Source organism: Dipteris shenzhenensis, chromosome 11 (genome assembly GCF_047967505.1).
Source record: "Dipteris shenzhenensis isolate YYH24624 ecotype China chromosome 11, Dip_SZ_1.0, whole genome shotgun sequence".
NCBI lineage: Eukaryota > Viridiplantae > Streptophyta > Polypodiopsida > Gleicheniales > Dipteridaceae > Dipteris > Dipteris shenzhenensis.
The window spans coordinates 38244414-38268892 of NC_141606.1; the positions used below are offsets into that span (position 1 = coordinate 38244414).

The following is a 24479-nucleotide window of genomic DNA, read 5'->3' on the forward strand; positions in this document are numbered from 1 at the left end:
TGCTCTAATGACCGAGATCAGAGAAACTCAAAAGGTGGACGAGTTTGTCCAGAACTTATGGCCTAAGGCTCATGTGTTAAAACCCGGGGAAAGTGAAAAGGATGACCTGGCATCCAGAAAAGGCCAAACTTATGCAAGATATACCATAAGGGATGGTATGCTAGTTAGAAATGGCAAGGTTGTAGTACCTGGTCAGAATGATCTCAGGCAGAGAGTCATTCGACAATGCCATGATAGCCCGTGTGCGGGACATCCAGGTGTCGAGAAGACATATGATCTCGTGAGGCGAGATTTCTTTTGACCATAGATGAAAAAGCATATTCATGAATATGTGACATGGTGTTTCTCGTGTCAAGTAAGTAAGGCCGAGCGGGTGAAGTCACCCGGACTTTTACAGCCCTTGGAAATACCACTAAGTAAGTGGGAGAGCATTTCCATGGATTTTATTGTAGGGCTACCTGCAACACAAGGGGGATACAATTCTATCCTTGTGGTGGTTGATCGTCTAACCAAGATGGCTCACTTCATTCTGACTAGAGAGTCTGTTAGTGCCCCGCAAGTGGCGGATTTGTTTATTAGGCATATATTTCGTCTGCATGGATTGCCTAGATCCATAGTGTCAGACCGAGATGTCAGATTTACCGGTCATTTCTGGACAGCGGTATTCGAGACACTAAGGACTGAGTTGGGAATGAGTAGTGGGGATCATCCTGAGACGGATGGTCAGACGGAGAGAGTCAACCAAACTTTAGAGGATATGCTGAGAGCGTATGTGTCATTGAGGCAACATACATGGGACAAGTGGTTGCCATTGTTGGAGTTTGCCTACAATGATAGGAAGCATTCATCTACCAGGTTCAGTCCGTTTGAACTGAACTATGGTTATAGACCAGCCGATCCGACTATAGTTGGAGTACCTCAGAAAGTGCCTAGTGCCGCGAACTTTATAGTTCAGATGCGGGAGATGCTAGCACTTGCGAGAGCTAATATCCGACAGGCTATGGATAGAGCCAAGGTGTATGCGGATGAAAATCGGTCTATAAGAGTATTTGAAGAAGGAGAAAAAGTTTTTCTCAGAATTCCTTCGCACTCGAAGTCGTTGACTTCAGGAGAGTGTGCTAAGTTATCACCTCGATACTGTGGGCCGTGGTTAATTCTAAAGAGAATAGGCAGTGTAGCCTATAAATTAGAATTGCCACAGGGGTGTAAGGTGCACCCGGTTTTTCATGTTTCGCGCTTAAAGAAATTTTTACATACAGGTGACTCACTAATCGAAGGTGTGGTTTTGTTTCAGGAGATAGAGGATATTGCAAGGCGCAAACCAACAAGAATCCTGGACCGAGGAACAATGCAAATACGAAATCGGAAGATACCCACGGTGTTGGTTGCATGGCATGGTCAGCCTCTATCCGAAGCTACCTGGGAATCCGTGTATCAGTTGCGGAGAGTGTTCCCAGACTTTATCATCGAGGACGCTGATGTCTAAAGAGGGAAGGAATGTTACGCTCTAGCCGAGGTAGCATGACCTCGGAAGAATCAGTCGACATTTCCCCTAAAGGATCTATAATTGTAATATATTTGTTTTGCGCTTCATGTAAATGATCGAGAGGGAATTAATGTCAAGGTCCTAGGTGAGGATTGATAGCACCAGACTAGGTGGATCTAAGGCTAAGGGCCTAATGCAAGAAATGTGCCTAGGGGCAAAGGAATTAACGCATCCCAGGAGAGGGGTGAAATGTTGCATTAGGAAGGCCCTATATGGATGACATGTGGCATCTAGATCCATCTAGGGAGATGGGGCTTGCTGAAGTTAGTGAGAGAAGGAGATGGTGTTCACGTATGTTTTGGTTTTTTTGAATTCTCTGATGAGTTCTCACGCTTCAGCAGGATTTGGCTGGGTGGAATAACTCGGTGCTTCTCCCGTGATCTTCAGTAGGAATTAGAGTAGCTGTTTAACAACGGGACTGCTGACAGGCTGTACGGGACTGCTGACAGGCTGTGTACGGTAGATTTAAACAACTGTATGGAAACTAGTACGGGAACAGTACGGACGAGGAAAATAGACGACTGTACGGGAAAGTACGGACGAGCTGTACGGAATTTGAGAAGGATGACTGCAGGTACAAGCTGTCGTGCAAGATGGAACGGAATCCTTACGCAAGCTTCATACGGAAACCGTACGACGGCCGTACGGTGGTACGGACAGCGACGCTGATCAGCGAGCACTCCTCTCCGCTTCTCTCACGACCTCTACACACACACACACACCTCACACACACACCTACACACACACATACATATAAGTATGGATATGTGGATATTTATATGTAATTTATGTGTGTCGTTGTGTATATGTATGTATGTACATACATACACACATGCGTATACACACACACCACAGATTTTTCTTTTGTGAAAAGAACTATTTCATTATGAAAGTAATAAACATACATAGCTGCCCTAGAAGGGAGCAACTACTACTGGAAAACTTTAAGTAGTGATAAAACACTTCTAACTGGCCAAGAAATTGGGCATCATAAGCATCCACCACCGACGAGTGCCCATAAAGCTGAATATTATGGGCATGATATAACAACCACACGGCCCAGTAGCGACACCAGTAAAAAAACTGATCATGATCTTGTGTGGAGCCATTCTACCAAGCAACCAAAAACACCTACCAAAAGAAATTGTGGGAAAATGGGCATGGAGAAAAGCTGCCAATCTAGGAAGAAAATCACCAGCAATAGGACAAGTTCAAAAAGATGCAGCACGGTCTCCCTCGGATGCGAACATGTAGGACAAGCCGAGGAAACCATATGCCTGGCAGCCAATAAAGAACCCACAGGTCATGCACCTACAAAACAGCGCCACAAGAACACCCACTGCTTGAGAAGAAGTTTACTGTTCCATAGGCTCCAATGGATGCTCTGCAAACAGAGAGTGTCCCCAGGATATGGAGAACGACCTCACCAAACTAGATGTGAGGAGCTGCTGCCAGTCACGAATCAAACAGGTATAGAAGGGACTCTAGGAATGCTACCATATAAATGCCCAGAAACAACATCCAGAATAGCTCCACCTCCCACATTCGTTGAGGATAGGCAGTTCCGTGTCTCATCACACGGACTCTGCATTGAGAGTAGACGAGCTTAGAGCCCAGAGCCGCATCTCTCCATGTGTGATTGTCATGAAATCAAGTCGGAGGAGCATTTTCACTTTCAGGTGCCTTGAGTTCTACAAGATTTGAGGTCGTTCTCACTATCTATTCAGAATGGTCGGACCCCCCTCCAGCTCCCTCTCTTACCCAGATCATAGATGCCTTGATGCCTTCTTCATCCATGACATCGCCAGACACAGAGAGCACTTGCTCAGGATACAGAGGCGGGGTCAGGGCACAAAGCTAGACTCTACCCAGAGCATGACCACGAAGTTCTTGAGCCACATCGTACAGACCAGCACATCACATGTAGTAGGCGAGACCAAGGTCTCTGCGACATGACAGACTTGACACCGGGTCAACACACCGATCATGCTTGGAGATCTTCCCTTCACGTTCACTAGATCGGGCACACAACCAACAGGGGCTACAGTGGCTCTTGTCATAGTGCTTTAGGATACATCAGGTGTGCATCAAGCTTATATAACTCTCCTTTCATTGTGCTTGTAGCAACCATTGCAAAGTTTTTAAAAGAGTCCTTCAACTGTGAACACCATTATGAAATTCATTAACCAGTTTTTGATATTCAATTCATTGAGTGCAAATTCGATTTGAGCTGTTGCACATACCACACATCATGAAGGTACTGATATTTTCCGCTTAAAAATTTGGTGTTGACATGATCCACACTCCTGATGTCAAGAATTACATCAGTGGCACAAGCAATCCTTCCTCCATGAACTCATTGCATCCTTGCAAACCCTTTTATTTTCTAAGTACCACGCGCTTTAAAGCAGCATCGTCCATGATCCAAACATGAGAATCATTCTTGTGAAAATCTAACTTGGCATCTAGTGCACATAAGGTAGACACCGTTCCATCTGCAAATATGGCATTCAATGGGCCTTGGCAAACCCAGCAGCAACACCAATTGAAACTGATTAACGTATACCATACCCACACCAAATCAAAGGCCACCAACATGAATACCACTATGCTTTGGAAGATCGGCAAAGATTTACTCTAAACACCAAAACCTTGCAAGTTTCCCAACAGCACAAGTGGGGGCATAACGTCTCAAAAAGAAATGTGACGCTTCTCGCAAACTGTTTACAATAGTTGTCCTAAGATATCACTAGATCGTCCAAAAAGAAATCTCTGAAGAATCTTTTAAAGTGAGCAGCAAGAAAGAAAATAAAGCATGTGCATTCATTGCACAAATTAGAGTGATCTGTTTCCCTATGTGCATTTAAAGGAATTGAAAAAGGGTTTACAAATTCCAGACCTGCACTTTTCAAAGTTCCAATAGTGACAGTTCCCTTTTCTGTGTGTTTATGTTCTTTGCATTTTTTTGTTCCAAGAGGCGAGCCTGCAGTCTTCCTCACTTCTGAGCAGTCTATGATCACTGCATTAGTTGATTGTGATTTCCTCCACGGTCTACCCTTCTTCGAGGCTGGAACAAAAAAATCTACAAAAGCCCCAAAAACATTAACTACATTTCAGCCATGGGCCCAGAATCAACAGAATAGCAAGCACCATAAAAGATTTGGTCTCTATCATTTTTGCAAAATTTACCATTTTGGCTAGCCTGGAGGTCTTCATTGTACTTGATCTCCATCAGCTTCAACGTGGCATCGTTCTCTGTTTTTTCTACTGCACGGTGTCCCTGTTGTTTCTGCTTCCTGGAGGCAGCTATTAAATAACATGATCCACAAACATAGGCCTTTAGTAACAAACTCATTTAAGCCACTGCAAGGATGCAGAAACAAAACAAACCAAAATAATAACCTAGACCAAGTCTACCTCCAGAACTCCAATAGGCATAATACTAGACCCAGGCTTACTATACCTCAAGAACTAGATTGCAGACATGAATGCCAAACCAGCCATGTTGCTCAGCAAGGTTATAAGAACGACTGCTAGACAATTTAACGAATGACAACAAAAGGTCTGTGCTTAGGTAAAGGATCTAGAGTAGTACTTCCAGCAATGGTAAGATGACAACCTACCGTGAAAGGGATGGAATGGTAAGATGACCATATACCCCTGAAAGGATGCAAAAGAGGCCAGGGCCTTCTAAAGTATTGAGTTTGCCAGGCTTCCAAAACAGCACTTTGTGTATGTGATCACTCTATCTGCAGTGCTTAGTTGGTGTCAGATCAGCACCCCTACTTCAAAACAGACCAGGGCCTTCTGAGGTATTACATTTGCCTTGCTTCCCAAACAGTCGTTTTATTTATGTGACCACTCATATCTCCAGGGCTTAGTTGGCGTCAGATCAGCAGGCCTACTTCAACAGTATTACAACAAAGTGTAACATGAATCGAGCCTCAATAGAGCTCTACATTTAAAACTTGCTCCATATAGATAAACGCTGTATTCAAATATGCCTCATATTGAAATTTTCAAATATCACCCTTCAGAAAAGCAAATGTCACTCCACGAGGTCAAATATAAACCATATTGCATGATTTGAGGAACCACTTTCCCTTATCACCATTCGCACAGCTCCTTGCTACTCTACAGCCTGCCCCATCTGACCGTACAGTCTGCCAATCATTGTACATTTCCAGCCAGCACCCGCCGTGCAGCCCTGTCAGCGTCTATACAAAGCAGATCACCGTACATCCTTCCAATTGTGCTGTACAACCTCGGTACAGCCCTGTAATTCTGGCAGTACAGCCCTGGTCTCCTCGAAATTTGCACCTGTAGTACAGATGCTCTCTGTTCCTGGACATTGCTGCCTTTTTGCCTCGACAACAGCACCCCTGCTGGTTTTCAATCTTTGTTATTCATCCAAATCAAATATAGCAGCAAATGACTAGCCACTTACACAGGAATGGATGCATGCATTGATTCCCCCAGCTCCTCTTCCCCACATACATTATCATGAGTGCCCAAGCAACCTCCCTCTTGCACGATTCCATGTGCAAATTGTGCATCCAACACACCCAAGCATATTTGCCTCGTGAACACTCTGCATCATGTGTCGTCCACGAGATCTTGATCACATTCTTGACTTACTCAAAGAGGCTCCCAAATCCATTTCTTTCTTAGAGCACTTGAGGTTGTGTTTTACGAGACCAAGGGTTAGCAAGATCCTCCTCTAGAATTTGATGTCCATCCTTGGCACGAGATATACCCAGTTCGGCCAGCCTCACCACCAACCAAATCCCACCAAGCAGGTTCCCACAAGTTTTCACTTTCGCCAAGACATTTATCTACCTCAGAGTTCCTCCCTCCCCAAAATATACCCCATTGCCGACAGCAGCAACTTCTCACGTACCGAATCTGTGGACTCTAAAGCACACACCTACTCCTTCGTGGGCTATAACACCAGCTTCTATATCAGCAATTTTGTAGCACCCAATATCCCCACTGCCAAATTTTCCTGGTTGCTTCCATCCTGCATCCCCTGCTCAATCCTTTTCTCCTTCCAAGATGAGATATTTCAAGGAGCATCATCTTCACATGATGGGACAAACTAGAGCACAATGTTAATGTGCTCTTATTGTGCGCAAATTCCCTCTGAGGCTTGAGCTACTGCTTGATCTAGAGCTGTGAACCTACCTCCAATACCATGTTGGAAATAGAGGGAATGGAGCCCCTTTTATAGGAGGGCCTAGAGCCCTGGAAGTGACCGACTAGGCCAGTCTGCTGCAGCCAACTGAACCGACCTGGTCAGGGCCCCTTTTGGGTCTCATTCTGGGCCGACCAGACCTGGCTGGTCTAGCCTATAAATAGGCCCCCTCGGGTGGCCTTTTGCTGCTACTGGCTGGTCCTAGTACTGCTCCAAGTGCCCCCATACCATGCTGGCGCAGTCCTCCATGCAGCTAGGTAACCTTAGCCCCTTTCCCCCTACAGTCTCCTACCCCTTGTCCCCTCAAAACAGGGGCTCACAGGTGGGGCAGTGACTTTTCTAACAACTCCACCAACACAAAAGGACACCTCTCGGGTCCGTGGCTCTTGTACGATTGCAACAAGAGACATTCGCGTTTTGATTGCGACTGAGGCTCCCGTTCATTCAATTACAGATCAGGAGGGGCCATCCGATGCCTCGGCTCCTCCTAGTGATACCTCAGTTTCACTCTTAAATTGGACTAGTGATGGCACTCATGCAGACACTCAGTTCATGGTCCTCTATCTGAGCAGCCCCTTGCCTCTACTGCATTTCGTACTTCATCCATTGATAGAAGCAAGGGGGTTTCCTCTCCTTCTCCTACCTCGAGTGCAAGGATTCTTCGCACTCTTGTATCAGGCCTGGTTCATAGGAACTCCTTTTCTGTCTTGGAAGACTTGGCAAAGACTGAGAAGTAGTAGTTTGGGCCCTCCACATTTGGAGATGCTATTATTGGATTTCCTATCGAGAGAGCATCTCCCTCCGTAGGTGTGGGGGTTCTTTCTGATTTCCCTCCGCTTGATAGCTTTGGAAGGAGGGCTCCTTCTCAGGAGAGGCATGTTTCCACCACCAAGTCAAGTAAGGTATTTCATCCTATCTTTTCCTACCACCAGGAATTGTACCTTGGAACATACAAGGCCTTGGTAGCGTGATAATCACCGCCATCAACAACTAACTTGTAATCAACTTCATCCAGGTATTACTGGGAGTAATATTGACATTCTTTTTAGTCAGGAACACAAATTGGATGCCAAGGATTGTGCCAAGTCAAGTAAGATGCTTTCAGGCTGCAGTTTTTGGTTACCTACAGCTGACACTAGAGCTGGTACATGCATTTCAGTTTCAGATTCTTTTCTCCCCTTGGTTGTTGGATGCAGAATCATTATCCCCTCTAAAGCTTAATGGATCCTTCTTTTGATTGGGGGACGTAAGGTTGGCCTCAACCTTTACGACCCCAACAACAGAGGGGATCGTGTCCTTATGTGGAAGAAGCTGCTCTCTTGAGCCCCCATTACAGATTCAAGGGTTATGGGAGGTGATTTCAATATGGTGGAGTTGCCTTCAGATAAGAAAGGGGGTAGAGAAAGTGGCATCCACTCGTTGGAGAGAGTAGCTTGGGATGTCTTCCTATTTCGGTTCAGTGGTAAAGATACATGGTCTGATGATGCCTTTCACATTAAACCATAGTCATTCCTATTTTCATGGTCAAATAGTAGGCCACAGATGCCTACCCATGCACGGATTGATAGATTTTATGTTGATGATTGGGCTCTAGATAGAAGTGGAATAGTATGCATTTCTGCTAGGGTATCCACCTCAAATCACTTTCTAGTGTTATCAATGATTTTAGAGCCTCATTTGAGAGGATGCTCTACTAGTCTCAAGATTCCATATGCCTTGTATGTAGAGCACCTCATACAGGCAGCATTGCAAATCTGGGTTTCTGACATTCAAGGTGGACAATCGTCCCCTTCACATGTGGCTGCAGCCCTCACTAGTGTTAGTGATTTCTATCATTCAGTTCCTAGCACTAGGAGACATGACATTATCAATTGGAATTTGCCACCAGTTTAGCAGCCTTGCAAAATGGAATGGCAAAAGAGGCCTATAGATGCTTGGATTTAAGAGCGCCTTACTGCAACAAGGACCAATTAGCAGACATTGATATGCACATAGCTACATATTTTTATGTCTGCCTTCTCACAGCATATCTTGAGACACAAGCCAAAGATGATGCTAGATACGCCGTATGGTAGTGCATTCCTATGTTGGCGAAACCAAATATGAGGGTCTCACTTGATGCATCTTTCGTTCAGGATTGCGCTTCTTGCCCTTCATAAGGACAAGTGCCCGAGTTGCTTACTCTTTCCTTCATTACTTTTTAAGGCATGATTGGGGATCACATTACCTCCGCTCTGTAGGAAGTTTGGGACTCCGGTGAGATGACGTAATCACTTACAGATGGTCTCTTTCATCTTATTCCAAAATAGGGCAGCAAGAATTTAGTATCTCAGTGGAGACCAATTACTCTCTTGGGCAATTGCTACAAAATTTTGGCAAAAGCAATCAGCCTACGTTTGCAAGCCATGCTTCCAGATCTCATCCAAGATACTCAGATGGACTTTGTACATGGCAGATAATATTTTCTCATTTTTGAAGGATTCTAAGTGGGCTATGCAGAGCGGCCAGAGGTTGGCCATTCTACTCTTGGATTTTGAGAAAGCTTATGACAGGGTAGATTGGAGCTTTTTGGAGGGCACCCATCTTCACTTTGGATTTTCAAATGCATGGATTTGAGGGGTGTCCTCCTTATACAAATCAGCCCATAGCCAGGTGCTTATTGTCAGGGTCAAGGGAGAGGTTCTAGATTTGCAGATCAGTATGCCAAAGATGGTCTCTAGCTCCTTTCCTTTTTCAATTAGTGGCTGAAGCGATGAGCATCTATATTAGATCTCAAGATTGTGGCTTCATGGGAGTGTTCCCCTTAAGTACTTGTGGTGGGATCCTGAGGAATGGGAGTCGATTGATGAAGGGCACCGAGACAAGAACCTCCTCTTCTTTCGCTACACTGTTAGTAATCCCAAGAGATTCCAATTGAGTTGTAGAGATTGGAGGCCCTCTAGAGCACCCCACTAAGAGAGTTTATGAGATTTCACCTGGCATATATAAGAACTTCTGAAGGAGATTGACAATCCGGAGGAATAGAAAAATCACTCTATTCTTTTGGCTTTCTATTCATGGCGCGATTGCAGTGAACCTATGGAGATCCAGGTTCAGGGCCGACCATACTTGTCCTTGCTTGGATTCAGTTCAACATTGCTTATGGGATTGCAAACAAGCCAAGATTATTTGGAAGGGGATAGCCAAGATTTTCAGTACCTTTATTCGTCGCCCCTTCTTCATGACTTGGGACTCAAATGCTTGGCTCTCTGTAAGAAATCCTAGATTTATTATATTTAGAAATGTACTAAGGAACAGAAAGGAGACTGAAATAGCAAAGAAAAAGGAATATTTGTATTGCTTGAGTGTCTGTAGTGTATCTGTAGTGTGTCATCCATACAATTGGGCCTCTCTTATATAGAGAGTGAAGAGTCACACATGAAAAGGTGTGTACTCCAAAGTGTATGTGCATGAAGAGGTCTGTACCCCTTGTGAAGGGTGTGACCCTTGATGAGAGGGTACATTACAATAGGAGTGTCTCTTTCATAGAATGTCTCTTGTGAAGGGTTGTGCCTCATAGGAAGTGTCTCGTCGAAAGGGCATGTCCTTCCACAAGTGTCCATTCATCAAACCATCCATAAGTCTAAGATATAGAGAAAGGAATACGTCACAGATCGTGACATCCCCTCCCACTCAAAATAAGACCGTGGTGGAGATAATGAACTGATGTAGAAAATATCACAGTAAATTCTGAAAATACTGTTGTAAAATGTTAGGGTATTGCTGTAAGTCTTCATCAGATTGCCAAGTAGCGTCGGAGTTGTCCAAATCTCGCCAAAGAACAAGGATTTCCGTGAGAAGTCGATGTCGAGTCTCTCGCTGTCGATGGTCCAGAATACGCTCAGGAATAAGGAGAACATAATCGTCTTCAATTTCTGGGACATAATCACCTGTAGCAGGAACTGCTTCATCGCCAGGAATGTACATCTTTAGCCAAGAAATATGAAATGTCGGATGGATTTTACCCCATGATGGTGGTAATTCCAATTTGTAACTTAAAGGGAAATTTCTCTTGATGATCCGAAAAGGTCCATAGTATCTTGGTCGCAACTTAGGAAACACAGACTTAACCGTCTTATAGCGATGTGGGGCTACAAATAATAGCACCATGTCACCAATGTCAAATTCCAGGTGACGTCTATGTTTGTTGGCAGACCGTTGATACCGCTCTTGCGCTTTTCGCATATGATCCCTGACTTGGAGTAGAATGTCTTGCATTTCTTGAACCAGTTGATCAGCTAGGGCCACTCGATGTTGAAGTACAAAATTCATTGGTACGATCGGAGTGTGTCCATAAGCTGCTTGGAATAGGCCTGAAGATGTCGTTCATTAGTGTCATGAATGTGGCTGGGGCATTGTTTAATCCAAAAGGCATGACCAAACATTCATAGTGTCCATACTTTGTTCGAAAAGCTGTCTTGTACTCATCGCCTTCTCATATGCGAATTTGATGATAACTTGAAGGAAGATCAATCTTTGAGAATTGTGTTGCCTGTAGAAGTTGATCAAAGAGATCATCGATGCGAGGCAATGGATACTTGTTTTTTATAGTGAGCTTGTTGAGGGCTCGGTAGTCGATGCAGAGGCGCATTAACTTATTCTTTTTTTCCACAAGTAGAACAGGAGATCCGAAAGGGCTGCGACTGGGCCGAATGTGACCTTTGTCGAGTAGTTCGGTCACCTGTCTTTGGATTTCTTCATTTTGAGTGTAAGAAACCCGAAATGAAACAATTTCTTGTGTAGTACATGGATCAAGTGTTAGAAAAGACCCAACAAAGGGTACACGCAGCGGAAGACTTATAGTAATGCCCAGGAGCTCACACAGTGTGCGGTGTGGGTGTGGAATCACAGACTTCTTTACTTATGTGCATACAATAGGTGTGCAGACTCATCAATAGACAATGAACCAACCAGATAGAGAAACCACCAAAATATATATTTCCGTCCACAAATATGGACACAATACAAAAGAGATAGATCTAGAGTCCCACCAATGATGTGGTCCTCTGATCTTACCACCAGGTACTTCTCCTATCTGTTGGCTATCTCTAGACTCGAGTCCGCGTGCTCCACCTAGAGCTTCCGTAGACTTTACGTCCAGATCCCTTCCACCTTGCTGTCTTTGCACCAGCCTAGGTGGGCAGCACCCTCAGCTAAGTCTGCAGCTACTGTATGCCCTCTTCTCCTCCAGTGATGAGGCCCAAGACAAGCTTCCGCTGCTCCTTTCTGCAGGTACTTGTGCTGCTCCAAGTGATCTGATGATCACAACACCTTGCTGCCCTAGAAGACAGCCAAGGTCCCAGCCCTTAGGGAAGTCAGTCTGCAGCACTCCTTCAACTCTCCTTTACCTCCAAGATGAGTCTGAAGGGAATGCCTTCAGGCTGCTCCTGCCTGCTCCACTTTCTGCTGGATGTTGGATATAAAATGAGGCCACAAGCCTCTCCTTTTATAGGCCCTAAGGTCTGCTTGAACCAAAAAATCCAATCCAACAGATAGGAGAGGTACCTGGTGGTAAGATCAGAGGACCACATCATTGGTGGGACTCTGGATTTGTCTCTTTTGTATTGTGTCCATATTTGTGGACGGAAATATATATTTTGGTGGTTTCTCTATCTGGTTGGTTCATTGTCTATTGATGAGTCTGCACACCTATTGTATGCACATAAGTAAAGAAGTCTATGATTCCACACCCACACCGCACACTGTGTGAGCTCCTGGGCATTACTATAAGTCTTCCGCTGCGTGTACCCTCTGTTGGGTCTTTTCTAACATGGTATCAGAGCCCAAGTAGGAGGCTCACAGGTGTGGGAGCCTGAAGGCAGGGACCTTGCTGAAGGACGACCCTGATTCAGAAGCTCTTGGGAATCGACTTCCACGACTGGAGGATTGTGCCCTTGCAAGAAGAGGAGGGTAACTCAAGTTCAGTCACGTGCATTTAAAGTTCGCAGTCCACAAGGTTATCTGGAGATGTACTTTTGTTGCAGACCTTGCCAAAGGAAGGACGGGTTGAAACAGACCCTCAGAGCATGGTGCCTGGAAGACTCCAGGTTGTTCACTCATTATGAGGGGGACGACTGGAAGATCGTGACGGCTGGATTGCTCGAGTTCAGAGGCGGGAACGTGACTGAAGGAGGTGGTACCAAGAGGTGCTACCAAAGATGGACCTGTGTACCAGAATGGTGTGCGGAAGCGGAACCGCGGACTTGGTGGAGCAGGAGCCACTGGATGAAAAGCCAGGAAAAGATTTCGACATCGAAAAGTTCCAAAGGACTACAACCAGGGAGTTACTGGAGCATCTTCATCGACGTGTTTGCATTGGGGCGAGATCTGTCGATGAGAGGGGGTGTTGGAAAGGTCACCTCCCCATCTGTAAGCCCCCAAATGAGGAGAGCATGGGGGAGGGAGACCTAGGGCAGGATGTGCCCAAAGAGAGATTACCTGGATGTGTGGATTTGGGACAGATCTGGAGCATTCATGGTTGGTGGGGTATCCCAAGGATGACAAGCTGCATCAGGAGCAGCTCATGTGCAGGAAGATGGCAGGGACACAGTGTCTTGGATCAGGCCTGGCATGAGGCACTCAGTGGACTGTAGCAGGACCCTAGGAAAGGCGCGATGACATCAGCAATGTACGGAACTGTACAGTGCTGGAGAAGGGCCTGGCAGAGGCACTTGCATGACGGGGTCCTTGGCAAAGTATATGGGCAGGTCTATGGCCAGCAAGCAGGGCTGGCAGGTGGCAGGACAGCAGCAGCAAAGGGGCTGGACCCTGCATGGAACAAAGGGCCCTAAATAGGGCTGGATAGGCAGCCAACCAGCCAACAAACTGGTCAGTTGGTTAGGGCTGCTACAGACCAGCCAGTCGGCCCATTTAGGGCTGGCTGGTCGGTTGGTTCAAGCAGACCTTAGGGCCTATAAAAGGAGAGGCTTGTGGCCTCATTTTATATCCAACATCCAGCAGAAAGTGGAGCAGGCAGGAGCAGCCTGAAGGCATTCCCTTCGGACTCATCTTGGAGGTAAAGGAGAGTTGAAGGAGTGCTGCAGACTGACTTCCCTAAGGGCTGGGACCTTGGCTGTCTTCTAGGGCAGCAAGGTGTTGTGATCATCAGATCACTTGGAGCAGCACAAGTACCTGCAGAAAGGAGCAGCGGAAGCTTGTCTTGGGCCTCATCACTGGAGGAGAAGAGGGCATACAGTAGCTGCAGACTTAGCTGAGGGTGCTGCCCACCTAGGCTGGTGCAAAGACAGCAAGGTGGAAGGGATCTGGACGGAAAGTCTACGGAAGCTCTAGGTGGAGCACGCGGACTCGAGTCTAGAGATAGCCAACAGATAGGAGAAGTACCTGGTGGTAAGATCAGAGGACCACATCATTGGTGGGACTCTAGATCTATCTCTTTTGTATTGTGTCCATATTTGTGGACGGAAATATATATTTTGGTGGTTTCTCTATCTGGTTGGTTCATTGTCTATTGATGAGTCTGCACACCTATTGTATGCACATAGGTAAAGAAGTCTGTGATTCCACACCCACACCGCACACTATGTGAGCTCCTGGGCATTACTATAAATCTTCCGCTGCGTGTACCCTCTGTTGGGTCTTTTCTAACATCAAGCAATTGTCCTTTTCTATTCAACAATACATGGACAAGTTGAACTTTGACATCATGCCAATCTCGCGATATGATGTCATTCATGGACAACAATCGCTCTACTACTACTATCCTTCAATCACTTTTCGTAACCTTGACAAGTTAACCAGCTCCAATGACGCTCCTATCACACCGCTTGCCTCATCATTACAAGAAATGAAGTGGGTTCACAACAAAACAGCACTTCTGTGGGTTACCTCAGGCGATGAGACATCAAGATCGTCCTGAGTATCTGACCCAACCATTTTTCAAAGCCTATATGAATATATTTCCAAAGGAGTTACCATTACCATCTCCATGACCATTGGAGACCTCGTTGCGCGCAATACTCCACCGCTTATCAAGTTTCCTTCAATCAACACGAACACATCAAAGACAAGTCACAGATTTACTGAACAAATGTCACATCCAAGCTAGTCATAGTCCATTTGGTTCTCCAATGCTCCTTGTGGAAAAAAGAGTAAGTCTATGCACCTTTGCATTTACTACAGAGCCCTTTACAAGCTCCCAATTTAGAGCAAGTATCCATTGGCTCACACTGATGACCTTTTTTATCAACTATTACATGCAACACACTTCTCCAAGATCGATCTCTGCCAACATCCGCATACGAGAAGGTGATGGGTACAAGACAGCATTTCGCACAAAGTATGAATACTATGAATGTTTGGTTATGCCATCTTACTTAAACAATGCCCCAGCAACATTAATGACTTTTATAATCGACATCAATACCTTGATAAATTTATCATCGTCTATCTGAATGACATGCTGATTTTAAGAAAATCCTTGGTTGAACACAAGCAACATCTTCGACAACATTTTGAAGTTCTCCAAGCAAATTCTCAACGTCGAGAAAAGTGAGTTCTTTTATTTCCAGCTCAAATATTTGAGACATTTTATTTCATCACAAGGTCTCAATTGATCTCAAAAAGATCGAGGTAATTCATAATTGGCCTATTCCATAGAATGCTCATGATATACGTTCTTTTCTCAACTCGAGAAATTTCTAGCACACCAACGTTCATCAATTCTGAGATTGCAGCACCTACTTTTTTTTTTTTTGGGTAATATCCAGTGCAGTATATTTATATGCTCATAAATTTACATGATGGGAGGTCTCTGAAATGGAGAGTATCCCAAAGATCAAAAACATAAAAAGAAAAGCTCTATGCAAGAAGCATCCATATCACCCTCATGGCAGGCATCATATAAGGATTGCCGCAATGAGGCTCGGAAAGATTCATATGACTTGGAAATCTGCCGACCCAAGATTGCAGCACCTACACACACACACTTTTTTTTCTTGGTGAAACCAGTAACTATATTATTAACATGAAATCAATGTACATGACATTAGACTCCAAAAGAGAGCCTAATGGAAGAACTCAAAAACAGTCAGAAAACACTTCAAGGCTAGTAGCATCCAAGTCCCTCGCAGCATGACTGTCATATAAAGATTGCTTGAGGGACATTCTGAAGAAAGCATATGCCTGAGGAAACTGTTGTCCCATCCTAGAATGCAATCTCTATGTCCAAATAGTCCATAGAACCCAAAAACGAGCCCAGTGAAAGAAAAGGAGGAATGGAGACATCTGAGATGAGAAGCATCCAAACATCCAGAAGAGTTTCCCGAATCTGATAGAGGGAAACCGAAGCCGCAACAAATGAGAGACATAAGTGATCAATATCTGAGAGTGCAGGCAAGACCATAACACACACACACACACACACACAAACACACACACACCCCCCCCTTAGTAAGACTAGAATATATCCAGTCATACAAATTTAGATTTTTTGTTGTTCTAAAGTCCAAAAATCTACACAACGGTCACGGCTGCTGCTGCTGCTGCTCCCCACTCCCTCCTGCTGCCCTCCTCACTGCTTCCTCCCTCCCCTCCTTGCTGCTTCCTCGCTCCCCCCTACCCTCGACTCCCCTCCTTCTCTTGCTGCAGCCCCCCCTGCGCGCTGCCTCCTCCCCCCTGCGCGCTGCCTCCCCCTTGCGCTCTTCCTCCTCCCCCCTGCACGCTGCAACCCCCCCTGTGCGCTGCCTCCTCCCCCCTGCGCGCTGCCTCCCCCTTGCGTGCTACCTCCTCCCCCCTGCGCGCTGCCTCCTCCCTCCCCTCCCCCTTGCCTACTGCTCCCCCCTGCGCTGCTGCAGCACCCCCCCCTGCGTTGCTTCAGCCCCCCCTCGCTGCTGCCAGCCCCTCCCCCTCCCTCTCCTCCACTCCTCTCCTCTTTCCTCCCCTTCTCTTCCTTCTTCCTCCCTTTGGTGCCCCCTCTTCTTCCTCTCCTCTATCCTCCCCTCTTGCTGACTCCTCCTCTCCTTGCTCATTCCTCTCTCTCTCTCTCCTTCCTTTCACCCTCTCCCCTCATCTGGAGTACCCCTATTTTTGTTAGGGGTCCCCTGGGCTTCAGGAAAGCGGATGGAGTTCTTTTTTTGGTTTTGAATCGGCCTTTCCCACCTCGATTGACGAATGGGTTCCCATTCAGTCAATCCGTTACTGCCCACACCGGCCGCGAGAACCGTCACTTTCTCAAAAGACGAGCTGCAGCAACTGCCAAAGGATTTGGAGCATGAGTGTTCCACAACTCTCTTCGCACACATCCATGGCTCCCACCCCTCCAGGTCACAAGCTAGAGATTTTGGATGCTTGCGGCACTTCCCCAGAAGCTCGCCCCCCACCTTAAGGATGTTCGTTTGTTAGGACGAGGTTTCTTTCAGGTGTGCCTAGATTCCCCGGACGTCACGAGAGACCTGCTACAGGCCGGTTTTCTTTTTCTAGGCTACAGGAGGATTTTTTTGTTTCCCTTTCAACTGGGCTTTGACCCAGTTGAAGAGGACAAGCAGGGAGTTTCTGTTTTCATCAGATTCCCTGGTCTTCCCTCAGTTTATCACCGGCTACTTTCAGTTATTGGCGAGAGGTTTGGTGTGGTAGCAGAGATCCCCCCTCTTCCTGGCGAACCCTCTTCGGCTGCTGAGGCGGTCAGGATGGATGGGGTACCTAGGGTTAGGGTCATTGTCCAGGACCCCAATATTTCAAATGACCACATCATTCTACAGCGACCCGATGGGTCCTTCTCCCACCAGAAATTTGAGCTTGCAGGTCGGCAGGACCAGTGCAGGATTTGCAGATCCTCGGGGCACTTCGCCAGAGATTGCCCAAAGAAGAAAAAGAGGCCCAGAAAGCAACCAGCTCGTACTAGCTTACGACAGAGAGCTGAAGCAGGACCTACCGCTCCACAGGCACCGCCTAAGACACGGGCTCCCCCCCTCCTAGGGCTACCCGAGTCCCTCCTGCACCTCGCACCATCTCTAGCCCATGGTGGGTTCCGCCGGTCGCGGTTAGGCTCTCTACTTCAAATCACACATCCACCGCTTCGGAGGCTACCCCCTTGGAGCCTCAAGAGGAGACTAGTGTTCAGGAGCCTTGTTCGACCCCATCCCTGGATCAGGCTGTACCTTCCTCAGCAGCCCAGGTTGTTGGCACCTCGTCCACAGCACTTCTTGATCAGGATCCAGTACAGATGCCTCCTTCTTTGGATAGAGGGAAGGGGGTCTTACATTCTATCCTTGCTTCGGTAGGAATCCTTCGTACACCCTCCCCAGGACTGGCTCAACGAAACTCCTTTTCCGCTTTGGAGGTCCTCTCTGAACTCCCAGATGATGATTTTGTACCTTCTACTTTCGGAGAGCTAGTTATAGGTATCCCTTGTGAGAGATCCTTCTCTCTCTCACCTGTGGACTTTCCTCCCCTTGGACCTCATGTGTATGGCAAGAGGTCAGCTCCGGCGGAGGATTCTTTTTCCGCCACCAGAGCGGGTAAGGTATTCCAACCCGCTTCCTCCCGCCGATGAGGATAGCCAGTTGGAATATACAGGGATTGGGCAGCATCCCTCATCGCCATCGCAGACAGCTGATCAGGAATCAGCTCCATCCAAGTGTTTCAAGTGGTTCCCTAGACATTCTTTTTCTTCAGGAACACAAATTAAATGTCAGAGATTGCTCCAAGTCAAGTAAGCTACTTTCAGGCCGGACTTTTTGGCTTCTTACCTTGGGAACCAGAGAAGGTACATGCATATCAGTTTCAGATTCTATTCTAATCATTGGACACGGCACCATAACCCCCTCCAGGGCCCAATGGGTTTTATTTCTGATTGACGGACGTAAGGTTAGTTTCCTCAACCTCTATGCTCCAAACAACAAAGGGGACCGTGTTCTGTTCTGCAAAGAGTTGCTCTCGTGGGCTGACATTGCAGATTCATGGATTATTGGAGGTGACTTCAACATGGTTGAGGCACCTTCTGATAAGAAAGGGAGCAGAGAAGGTGGTATTCATTCCCTCGAGAGAGCAGCTTGGGATGCCTTCTTATTCAGGTTCACTGGCAGAGATGTTTTGTCAGATGATGCATTTCATATTTAGTCTCAGCCACTTTTGTTTTCATGGTCGAACCATAGGGTGCATATGCCTATCCATGCTCGGATTGACAGATTCTATGTGGATGACTGGGCTCTTGATAGAGGGGGGACAGTTTGCATTGCACCTGGTGTTTCCACTTCCGACCATTTTCCAATAGTTCTGTCCATCTCAGAGGCCCATCTGAGAGGACGGTCTCACTGTATCAGGATCCCCGATGCCTTATACACGGATGAAACTCTCACAGAGGCAGTCTTGGAGATCTGGGTTTCTCACATGCAGGGGGGTGGCCGGTCCTTCACATGTGGCCACAGCACTTGCCAGTATCAGCGACTTTTATCACTCCGTTGCTAGTGCTCGGTGAGGTGAGGTACTCAGAGGGGAGGTTGGTATCCACCGGCAGTTGGCAACCTTGCAGAGCGAGGAGCAGAGACGACCATCAGATGCTTGGATACAGGAGCGCCTTGTTGCGGCAAGGGCTCACTAGCAGACATTGCTTGATCAGAGAGCACAGTATGCCTTCCATGCACGGGAGTCATTTTGGATACAGATGGGAGGGAGAGTCAATAAACACTTTTTCTCTACACTTGGTCCCAGACATAGTAGAGAGAGTGTCAGGCAACTTATTGACTCTGACGGCGTTTTGCAATCTCATCCGAATACCGTCTTGCACTTAGCGACAGCTTTCTATGCCTCCCTCCTTTCCGCAGATCCTGACACAGGCCAGAGATGTGGCTAGAGAGGAAGTTTGGCAGAGTTTACCTATGTTGGTCTCACCAGAGATGATATGCTTACTTGATGCACGCTTTACCAACACAGAATTCAAGACTACCCTCTCCGCCCTTCATAATGGGAAATGCCCTGGTTTCGATGGTATTACTCCTTCTTTCTTTATAGCCTTTTGGAATATGATCGGTGATCCTATTACTTCAGCCCTGCAGGGCATTTGGGACTCGGGTGAGATGCCTGACTCACTGACCGAGGGACTCATACACCTTATCCCGAAAGGTGGCAATAGGAATTTTGTATCCCATTGGAGACCCATCACTCTGTTGGCACTCTATACAAAATCCTTGCCAAGGCGATCAGCATCCGATTGCAGCCCCTTCTTCCAGACCTCATCCATGATACTCAGATAGGCTTTGTGCATGGCAGGAGCATATTTGACAATATCTTTTCCTTTTGGGAAGCCACTGAGTGGGCTATGCAAAGTGAGCAGAGGCTGGCAGTTCTACTCCTCGACTTTGAGAAAGCCTATGACAGAGTAGATTGGGGCTTTCTTGAGGGCACTCTTCTACGTTTTGGTTTTTCAAATGCATGGATTAGAGGGGTGGCCTCCCTTTATAGATCAGCTCACAGCTAGGTTTTGATTGGAATTTGACAATATCTTTTCCTTTTGGGAAGCCACTGAGTGGGCTATGCAAAGTGAGCAAAGGCTGGCAGTTCTACTCCTGGACTTTGAGAAAGCCTATGACAGAGTAGATGTCACGATCTGTGACGTATTCCTTTCTCTTTCTAGACTTACGGATGGTTTAATGAATGGACACTTGTGGAAGGGTATGATCTTTCGACGGGACACTTGCCCTTTCGACGGGACACTTCCTAATGAGGCACAACCCTTCACAAGAGACATTCTAATGAAGAGACATTCCTATTGTAATGTACCCTCTCATCAAGGGTCACACCCTTCACAAGGGGTACACACCTCTTCATGCACATACCCTTTGGAGTACACACCTTTTCATGTGTGACTCTTCACTCTCTATATAAGAGAGGCCAAATTGTATGGATGACAATCACATCCACCCTACAGACATTCAAGCAATATCATTATTCCTTTGCTCTCTGCTATCTCAGTCTCTTTTCTGTTCCTTAGCACAGTTTTAAATATAGTAAATCTAGGATTTCTTACAGTGGTATCAGAGCAAAATTCGCTCCTGCCTGTAGGAAATGCCCCCCACCTTCTAGCGCTGATCTGATACATTTTTGCCGCTAGAAGGATATCCGTGCACATAGTGCATGGAAGAGATGGAGAGGATGAACGTAAAATTTTTAAACGCCTAAAGTCATCCTGGCCTCTCCATCTCCCTCACATCACAAGTTGATGTGAATGGACACGACCAAAATCGTGTCCTTTAAGGTGCTTGGGCTGTCCCAAAACCAAGGGACGCGCCTTTTCCACCATGGGACACACCTTTTGGTGACGAGTCTCGACTCCTCACTCATGGGACATACCCCATCGTGGGCAAAGGGACATACCTATTCATGCAGGGTCGCACCCCTTTTAACAATAGGGACATATCCCCTCATGAACAGGTGCACCTATTCCAAGGGTCACACCCCTTCGAATAGGCACACCTCCTAGGCCCAAGTACCTACAAAAAGGGTACCTAGAGGGGTAAAAAGGGACAAAAATTAAACCCATCCCCTACCCCTAGGTTTACCCTAACTACCCTAGGGTTAACTAAACCCCCAAATTAATTTGGGGCAAATAACCTTTTAGGCAGCCCAACGAATCGTCGCAACATTCAGCCCAAAAAAAAAAAACCACAACGTACGAATTCCTGGACAGCAGCCTGCGCAAAGCCTACGTCAGCCGTACGGCCGTACCCTCTTGCGCCATTTCGCGCCTCTTCACAGCCAGCCGTACGCTGCGCAATACTCCCCTGCCGTACATTTCGTACGATTTTTGCTGCCTGCGCAGGCAGTCCGTACAGGCCGTACAGGCCGTACAGCCTGGCCCGTACACACTGTACGGACAGTACAGATCATTCAGCCCACGCTGCCCGGCCCTCTTTCGTCATTTACGCTGCCAGCCAGCCCTTGCCTCGCGATGATCGCTGACAGTCCACTCCTTATTTGCAGCCCTGCATACCAGCTTTCTTGACAGTCTGCTGCCCTCTCCTTGTTTCACCATTTATACCCTGCCAATTCAGCACCAGTTGCCACATTTCTCGCAATGAAGACAGCCCGTTGACAGCCCGGACCAGACCAGCCTCGAGCACTCCTCGCAAAACACTGCAACATGGACCTCCGGACAACGATTTGCAGCCTTCTTCTACGCAATCACTTGGCAGATTAAAGTATTGCCAGGTGGAGTCTTTCCAATCTGCTTTTTCAGGATTCTTTTTAACAAATTACAGCAAATGAAAGAATCCACATTAAAGCATGGAAACCCCTGGTAATTCACCCGGCCATTCAAGGACACCTCAGGCACCTGCTACTACACAATATCGTGTTCAAATTGCACAGCCAGCCCATTTTGGGGCCTTTGCATCTTGGGTCTTCTGTGTCACGTGCCCTCCGAGTGACTTGGATCACATCCTCTACCTTCTGCGTGAGGCACCTCAGTTACATTATTTCCTCAGCACAGTACAGGTTGTGTTCCACGAGACACGAAGATATCCGGAACACGATATTCCTCAGGAGTTTGCTGTTCATTTTTGGAGAGAGTTCTACCCTTCACCTTCGGCATCCCCAGGGTACTCTCCACCTCCTTCAGCTCCCCGATATCCTCCTCTACAAGGTGTACCTTCTCCCAGTCAGTATTTACATCCTGAAGGCACTCCCTCTCCTGGATATCCTCCTCTTCCGACAGCAGCTCCTTATCCTTTTTCAGATCCGTGGACTCTGCTACCTACCCCTATCTTATCACGAGCAGTAACACCTTTTTCAGAATCTCCAGTGTTACCTCCGACAGGACCTCCCTTACCAGATTTCCACGGGTGGTTCCATCCTGCCTCGCCTGCCCCCTCCAATATGAGCAACCTCAGGGAGCAGCCCGAATCCTCTTTCAGGGATGGTACAAACTAGAGCGCAAGTTAGCGCCTCTCTCACAGGTATTTCCGACATGTCGCACCGCTCGCGTGAAGCCTCTCCCGAGATTAAAGAATCAAGTCCCAAAAAGACCCCTGAAGGCAACACCCAAAGTGAATCTCTATTGCAACTTCAAATATCTCAGCTTCAGGACAGCATCTCCGACCTGGTTCAAAAAGTTCAACAACTCCAAGATTCTCGAAGTCCAACACATACAGAGGACGACGTGACGCAACCCGACGACGATGCGGACTCTTTCCCCCCGAGGTAGAAAATACTGAACTGCGTACTCTCTACCGATTACTTCAAGCTTCCAAAACAAAACGACTTGACGTCAAACTTCCGGAAGCCTACACTGGTCAACGTAATCGCCGAATTGTTGACCAATGGCTCGCCAAAATGCGCATGTATTTTGACACTGTTGACCTCACGGAAGGCAAAAAGATCGCCTTGGCAGCCTCCCTCCTGAAGGATACAGCATTTCTATGGTGGCAAAGACGCTTAAAGGACAGAAAAAGTGTGTTAACGTGGGAACGTTTTGAACACGTGCTCCGTAAGCAGTTTGTACCTGCCAATGCAGACTTCTAAGCACGATCAAAACTTCGACAGTTGGAGCAAACGGGTTCCCTGTCTTCTTATATCTCTCAGTTCACCACATTGGTGCTAGAGATTGATGGTTTAACTGAGGATGATCGCCTTCATGCTTTCATCTCAGGCCTACAACCCTCGTTACGCATTGATGTTCTTAAAGCCAATATCACCACCACAGATGGCGCTATTGCTTACGCAGAGCGCATTACAGATTTCCTCAACACAGGGAAGCAGAGTGCTACTCGCACACAGAACTCTCCTATGGCCAAAGGTGCTCGCCCTCAAGATAACACCAGGTTTCGCAAAAACTTCGGTAATCAAGGTCAGCGACAGTCTCAAGATCCCCAGAAGCCTCAGAAATCATTTGCTGGATTCCAACAGAAGCACTCCCCCAAGGATCGTGTTTCTTCTTCTTCACAAAGTCATTACCGACAGCCCCAACATAAAGGTGCGGCCACTGACAAGAAGAACAACTCCAGCTCAAAAGGACTTTGTACCATCTGTACAGGCGACCATAGATGGTTCGATTGTCCCAAGCGACCAAAGCAAAATTCTAATATGGAACCTAGCACTTCCCCAAAAGAAGATGCTACCTCAGCACAAGACAAGAAAGGCAAAGCTGTTCGAATGGCGAATACCATCCACCTGAGCCTTGCCAACAACCCCGAACCTTCCCTGGCCACTCAAGTACTTTGTGTTCAAGGATCGATTCGTGGAACAACGGTCACCATCCTCATCGACAGTGGCTGTTCTCATAATTTCCTAGCCAGTTCTGTGGTCGATAAACTTCGGTTGACCACTAGTCCTAGTCTAATGGACTATCAGATTGAACTCGCAAATGGAACAACTTTCTTGTACAACACCAGGATTAAAAACTTATCTTTTCACATCCAACATTATACGGACAAGTTGAACTTCGACATTATGCCTCTTTCTCGGTACGATGTCATACTCGGACAACAATGGCTCTACGACTATGATCCATCAATCAGTTTTCGTAGCCATACTATCCAGTTTGTCCACCAGGGAAAACTTATTGAGCTAACTGGTTCTAGGGATTCTCCTTCAACACCAGTTGCCTCTGCCCTACAAGTAAAGAAGTGGGTTCGTAAACGCCAAGCAAAGACTTCACTTCTGTTGGTTACGGCAGTCGAGGAGACACCAACAAAGGATCCTCCTGAATACCTCAACCAACCTTTTTTCCAGCCCTACCTGGACCTTTTT

The 24479-nt window shown here is 46.8% G+C and overlaps 1 protein-coding gene across 1 annotated transcript in view; it reads right to left on the reverse strand.

Moving 5' to 3' along the window:
* Nucleotides 1–24479, reverse strand: part of LOC147896988 (P-loop containing nucleoside triphosphate hydrolases superfamily protein) — a 129814-nt gene that overhangs the window by 97774 nt on the left and 7561 nt on the right. The window contains exons 3-4 of the mRNA XM_087381387.1: nucleotides 4736–4852; nucleotides 4446–4628 (exon numbers count right to left, since the gene is read on the reverse strand). Of these exons, the coding sequence (XP_087237513.1) occupies nucleotides 4446–4628; nucleotides 4736–4852 (300 nt within the window). The remainder of the gene's footprint in view (nucleotides 1–4445; nucleotides 4629–4735; nucleotides 4853–24479) is intronic.